The sequence below is a fragment of the Fragaria vesca genome, linkage group LG2, assembly GCF_000184155.1.
Source record: "Fragaria vesca subsp. vesca linkage group LG2, FraVesHawaii_1.0, whole genome shotgun sequence".
Classification (NCBI taxonomy): domain Eukaryota; kingdom Viridiplantae; phylum Streptophyta; class Magnoliopsida; order Rosales; family Rosaceae; genus Fragaria; species Fragaria vesca.
This window is the reverse complement of record NC_020492.1, coordinates 4,420,911-4,427,773: the sequence shown is the minus strand read 5'-3', so window position 1 is coordinate 4,427,773 and position 6,863 is coordinate 4,420,911. Positions and strand designations below refer to the sequence as shown.

Sequence of the window (6,863 nt, the reverse complement as noted above, 5' to 3'; positions counted from 1 at the left end):
TACGCTTTAATTCGTCGGCTAAATCCCTATAAAGCCGACGAAATAGACTATATTTCGTCGGCTTTAGTTATTTTTATTTTTTAATTACAAACTTTAGCCGACGAATATTTTAAATTCTTCGTCGGCTAAAGTCGGAGAAATAACCGACGACATGTTTTTCGTTGGCTAAACGCTAGACTATAGCCGACGAATACCTTAAATTTTTTTCGTCGGCTAAAGTCTGGACTATAGCCGACGACATTTTTTCGTCGTCTAAAGTCTGGACTATAGCCGACGACATTTTTTTCATCGGCTAAACTCTGGACTATAGCCGACGACTTCTACATGTGTCGTCGGCTAAAGTCACCACAGATGACCTTTTCCCGACGAAATCTTAGCCGACGAAATCTTATCCGACGAATTAAGCTGACAGGCCGACGAAAATTTTTCGTCGGCTAAATTGCTTGTCCTGGTAGTGCCCTCTAGGACCGTTAAGTGGTACCAGAGCAGTTCCTAGCCTTTGCTAGTGAGATCCTCAGTTTTTTTAAAATGGGTGATAGAGGCACCTCTGTGAACTGTCATCCACTCTTTAAAGGAAGGAACTTTTTACAATGGAAAATCATGATGACTGCATTCTTTATTTCCCAAGATGATTGGAAACAATGGATGATGTGGTCGAAGATGGCTGGTCAGCCCCAGAACGGACCTCGATTATGGCAGGTGCAAGTGTGCCAAAGCCTAGATCTGAGTGGACCGATTCAAAAAAAAATTGTTGCTCGGATGAATATCAAAACTCTCAACAGTTTGTACTCCGCTCTTTCTGAAGGCGAGCGCAAACAGATCATTACCTGTGTCTCAGCCAAACAGGCTTGGAAAGTGTTGTTAACAACTTACAAAGGTAATGAGCAAGTGAGAGAACATATGCTTCAGGATCTTTGGTTAGATTTTGATGAGCTGAAAATGTCTGAAAGTGAGTCAATAGATGAGTTCTATAATCGTATTTTGAACATAACAAATCAATGTGCTGGTCTTGATGCTCCTCTAGATCAATCTAGGATTGTCAGGAAGTTTCTTAGAGGTCTCCCTCCTAGCTATGAGAATAAGAGAGTAGCCATACAAGAAGCCAAGGACTTGAGAACTCATTCCTTAGAGGAGCTAGTCGGAAATCTGAAAACCTATGAGGCTCATAAGAAAGGTTTGATGAAAAAGAAATCTATTGCTCTCTCCTCCATTAGGGAAACTGATTCAAGCTTACAGATTAAAATCCCTGAGGATGTTGAATACAGTCTAGAAGAGTGTGCCCTCCTTACCAAGCAGTTTGAAAACTTTCTCAAGAAAAAGAGAACCATTTTCTTTGAACCGAAGTTTTGCAAAACCTAGGTTTGGTGAAACTTCACAAGATAGAAGTCATGATAGGTATCTTAGGAACACTCGTGTTGAGTCTTCACAGGATAGAGGTCAAGATAGAAACTCTAAGGGTAAGAATCACCAAAGAAACGAAACGTGCTTCGAATGCAAGGGTGTGGGACATAGGGCTGTTGATTGTGCTCATAGAAGAAATCGTCCCCAAAAGGCCTTTGTAGTCACTTACAGTGATAGTGAAGAGGATCCTTCTTCTGACAAAGAGGAGGACACTGTGGCTTTCACAGCTCGGTTTGTCCCTAATTCCTCTTTGGATCATGATGAAGAACCAGTTTCCCTCGTTTGGATTCTTATCCTATGGAATTAACAATTTCCACGAGAAAATAATCGTGGAATTTGGGAGCTTAAATTCCCGAGTTTAATTCCTCACAAAACATGCGTCATTTGTCAATTCCCTTAACTGAGGTTAGTCTGAATACAAATTCTTGTCATTTTAAAACTCTACATCATGAAATCCAAATAATAAAATTCTCAATTAATGAAATTTAAATTCATAAAATTATAGTTCCCATGAATTTTCAATTTCTCTAAACGTTTGATCTTATGATGAAGCTCTAGCCTCTAGGAAGACATCGAGAATCCAAAGTTATACTATGGAGGATAGGGGAAGTGAGGAGAAATAGTAAGTAACGACGAGAATTCTCTATTAAAATTGTAGATTACGTCTTTTCTATATAGTACATCAAATAGATCTATTATCTTCTATATATATAGTACATCAAATCGATCTATATATCTAATATATGTGGGTCGAATTATGTCGATGACGATAATGAGTGGAAGGTTGATATCACTTCACGCCCATTTTCAGATCAGCAGAGGTGGAAAGACGGCTATTACCAGTCTAAAACCCAACTGGCTAACCTAGCAACTAAAGCAAAAGAAGTGTCAAAATTGTAGAACATTTGATCATCACCGATCCCAGCTGCTAGCTCAGAAGCAATAAGATCAAGAAAGGTCTCCTCTCTGCAGGGAATTGTGAGACCTCCCATCGGGTGATTGAAGCCAAACTCATCTTCAGCTTTCTTAAGCAGGTCCTTGAATGAAGGGTGGTTCAAGTAAGACACCGGCACCACATACCTCTTCTTCCCAATTTGCTCTCCCACATAAATTGCAACATGCCCTTTCGGAACTTCATGGTTGTAGGACTTGGCTCTCAGAATGTGCTTCACATTGTGCATCAACGAAGGCAGACGAAGTAAACCCATCCTAGCTTGTTCAGGAATCTGTAGTGAATAGTGAATGTGATCGATTTCGTTTTGGTATATGACTATGAGATTGAATGAGACTTTTGGTTCTACTTATAGAGGTCTTTTAGGAAACTACTCACATGGGTTTGCTCATCTAAGCTTATCAAATAGAACTCACGGCTGCTGCCAGCCACTGCCACATTCACACAGCGCAACTGTGTGAATTCTATATAGTATGCATAGGTCCATATGTCACTAAACTTAAATGCATATATGCTACAAAACCAGAGGCTCTAAACCGGAAACTGGGAAAAGCTAGCAACTGAGCATCATCAAGAACAAACCCCATTTGATAGATGCGAATGGAAATGCTAGCTATAGCCTCTTCCAACTCATAACTAGAAGGCTGTTTTCTTTTTTAGGGTATCCAATCCCAATGTGGTCTAACACTAACATGCTCAGGTCCCATATGCTTTGTTTTCTTCCAATATATCCACCAATATTATTAGTGTTCAGAGTTCAGACCAAAAGAAAAATATCTACCAATTTGGCTGACTGCATTTTCGTACTTATCCATTTTTGTGAATAATTCTTGTAGAGAGAACCTCATATATAATATGCAGCTGATAGATCGATATATATCTATGCATGTTGGTTTTCTAATTTTATAGATTTCAATAATTTTGTGTATGGTTGATTTGTATCAAAGAACGACAACCCGGCCATGGTATTATATCCTCACAACATGAAAGGCCCTCATAATGAATTAAACGCTCATATCCAGCAGCCTTCTCACGTTCTCCATTGTATAGCTTAATCATAGCTATGGTTATCTAACAATTAGTCAAGATCATAAAACTACATTATCATATGAGTTTAGATAAGTTAGCACTTAAAATTTATATGTTTGTCCATTAAGTGTTGGCTAGTTAGATCTGACCATCTGACTATAAGACTGATCGAAGTTGCTAACGTACATATGTCGACTGATCTGATCTAGAAGTGTGGCGTAGAAGTAGAGTTTAATGTTAAGAGTTAATCTCAGAATTAGTCTAGGTCTTAATTTTGTATAACCTGCGTCTAAAAGCAATTGAAACCTTTGTAAACCAAAGTTCCTGTACTAACAGATTATGCTTTTCATTTGTATATATATTTTGCTTTAGTCCGATAGAACCTGCGAAGGCTACTCTTGCGTACTGGGTTTAATTTGGGTAGTCTTTATATAGTCGTTAAGAGCGTCTATCCCTGTAACATTTCAATCTCAAGTTTGGACACATCGTTTATGTGCTAATGTGCATGTACGTAAATTGAAAGTATATATAGAATCTACAAATGCCAAACATGCATTCCTCTTATTGTTTCTTGGAGAATTCTATATATACATGAAAAATATGCGTTGAAAGCCTCATCAGTTTACACAACAATGTCGAGACTAGCTATGGGATCACCCCACCAAAATAAGAAGAAGAAGACGAATTACAAAACTTATTAGGTGTTTTGCATATCTGAATAAACACATAATAGACTCAATAGCATAAGAACACAAACACAAGCACACACCAAATACCAACTGCAATTACATTTCTAAAAGGCTAGAATACACACCTGTGGACTGGTTCATTGAGGTCGACATCTTGCAATAGCAGCTGCACTTAGAACCAAGAGTTAAGCCTTCTGCACTTCAACACTTAGAACGTTAGTATGGGACTAAAGCTGAATGTAAGCGTGTTGAGTGCAGGGGCTTCTCCTTGTATATATATCTGCTAGTTAACTAGATAAGAGACTCATCTCATTAGGAGTCCAATACCTACTTAATAGTTATCAAGAGAATCTAAAGCTTATCACAACTCCTAAGATTAATCAGGTAATTAATATAATGAGTATCCCACTTCTGTTAGGAGATACAACCTTAACAGATAACTAGAAAATAGAGTTATAGTCATGTATTTCTTGTTATTTGTATTTAGCCAAATCAATTGTATTTATCTTAATGTAATGCAGTGAGTGTTAAAGTCCAATATTTTCTAACATTCTCCCACTAGACTTAACACATATTGCATGACAACAATTGAACCAATAACTCAAGACAAGCAACAAATGAAGTGTGCACTGAAATACACAAGAACTCAGAACTCATTCAGCTTGGTCAATTAAAGCATATAGTGCAGAATTCAAGACCATGTTGATTTAGAAAAACCAGATGATTGAGAACCACTATCACCACACACAGTAACCACATAAGCTGCAGTGATAACTAGAGCAAAACAAAGATAAGTATATCTACCTGAAACATCTTTTGCTCATACCCCAAATGAATGATTTCATATGAAATCTTAGTAGAAATTCTGAAACACCAGTGAGCTCATGTTTTCTGCCTTTACTGAACTGCAATTTCTTAATGCATGAAGGAGCTCACCTGATAACACACATATTATATGAATATATAAATTTCAAAATCGACACAATGGAATATATCTGAATACCTCATTTATTAATATCTTGCTGAATCAAAATTACAATCAAATTTGAAACAGAATGACTAAACAAGGAAACTAATACACTGATATAAAATTCTAACTCTGCATAGCTCCCACTGAGCTCATGAATACAAATTTCCAAAACTCCCAGATTCTTGACATGTTCCTGAAACTTCACAATTGGCAAGGCTTTAGTAAAAGGGTCTGCAAGCTGTGATTCAGTATCAATGTCTAAAACACGGATTTCACCACGTTTAACTCTTTGTCTCACACTGTAGTATTCGAGATCTATATGTTTAGAGTTATTTGACCTTTTACTATTTTTGCTGAAAACATTGCAGCCTCATTATCACAATAAATTTTAAGTGCATCTGAAACAAGTGAACTTAAGACTTTAGTATACAACAAAAAATTTCTAATCCACAGTCCTTGACAGACTCCTTCATATGCAGCAATAAATTTAGCCTGCATTGTGGATGTTGAAATGTAGTTTTTTTTTCCAGTTTTCCTAAGCTATAGCCCCACCAGCAAGCATAAATACATACCCAGAAGTAGACTTGTTAGAGTCTGGAAAGTTGCCAGCAAAATCCGAGTTAGTATAACCAACTAACTCAAGATTCTTAACTTGTCTATAAACCAAACTATAACCTTTAGTTTTCTGCAAATACCTAAGCACCTTTTTTCCTGCAACCCAGTGCTCTTGTGTGGGATTGGATTGAAATCTAGATAAGATACCTACTGAAAATGCCAAGTCAGGCCTGGTACAGGTCTGACCATACATTAGGTGGCCAATAAGTTGAGCATAAGGTTTGCTCTCAACGGCAGCTATCTTCCCCCCATTTTCAGTAATCTTATTTCTGTTTTTGGTTAGTTTGTCTCCTTTTGACATAGGAGAGTCACCTGATGCACATGTTTCCATATTAAATCTCTTAAGAACTTTTGTGATATAGCTCAATTGAGATAAACCTAATAAACCTTGTGCCCTGTCCCTAGTTATTTCAATCCCTAAAACATAAGATGCTTCACCTAAATCTTTCATGTCAAAGTTACTTGACAGAAAGTTTTTAGTTTCCTTAAGCAATTTTACATTGCAGCTAGCTAGAAGAATATCATCTACATACAGTATTAGGAAAATAAAATTATTCCCAACTGTCTTAATGTATACACATTCATCGACAATGTTTCAACAAAGCCGAAGCTTGAAATTACTGAATCAAACTTCTTATACCATTGTCTAGAAGCTTGTTTTAATCCATAAATGGATTTCTTAAGTTTGCATACATATTCTTCTTTTCCTGGTATTACAAAACCTTTGGGCTGCCTTATATAGATTGTTTCATCTAAATCTCCATTCAAAAACGCAGTTTTTACATCCATTTGGTGTAATTCCATATTATAATGTGCTACTAGAGCCATTATAATTCTAAATGAGTCTTTAGTTGAAACAGGAGAGAAAGTTTCTGTATAGTCTAAGCCCTCCTTTTGTGTAAAACCCTTAGCAACTAGTCTGGCCTTATGTCTTTCTATATTCCCTTTTGCATCTCTTTTGGTTTTATAGACCCATTTACAGCCTATTGGTTTTTGATTTGGATTTTGCTTTACTAAATCCCAGACTGCATTATCACTCATAGACTTCATCTCAGCTTCCATAGCTTCCTGCCATTTCTCTACTTCTTCAGTTTTTAAAGCTTCTTTGTAACTTTTTGGATCATCATCTTCATCTAGTACATCTGTTTCTTGCAAGTACACCACATACTCACTATCTTCCCCATAAACTGGTTTTCTTTGTCTCTCA

General features: G+C 37.0%; 2 protein-coding genes across 2 annotated transcripts; one reads left to right on the top strand and one right to left on the bottom strand.

Annotated features, from left to right (window-relative positions):
- Positions 1 to 660: 660 nt before the first annotated feature.
- On the top strand, positions 661 to 1,708 carry LOC101296349. The gene is made up of 2 exons (XM_004292098.1): positions 661 to 1,274; positions 1,360 to 1,708. The coding sequence occupies exons 1-2, from the start codon at positions 661 to 663 to the stop codon at positions 1,706 to 1,708; spliced, it is 963 nt and encodes a 320-aa protein (XP_004292146.1).
- Positions 1,709 to 2,237: 529 nt separating this feature from the next.
- Positions 2,238 to 2,609, bottom strand: LOC101296064 (auxin-induced protein X10A-like). Its single transcript, XM_004292097.1, has one exon. It carries the CDS (start codon positions 2,607 to 2,609, stop codon positions 2,238 to 2,240), a length of 372 nt encoding a protein of 123 aa, XP_004292145.1.
- Between the last annotated feature and the right edge of the window lie 4,254 nt (positions 2,610 to 6,863).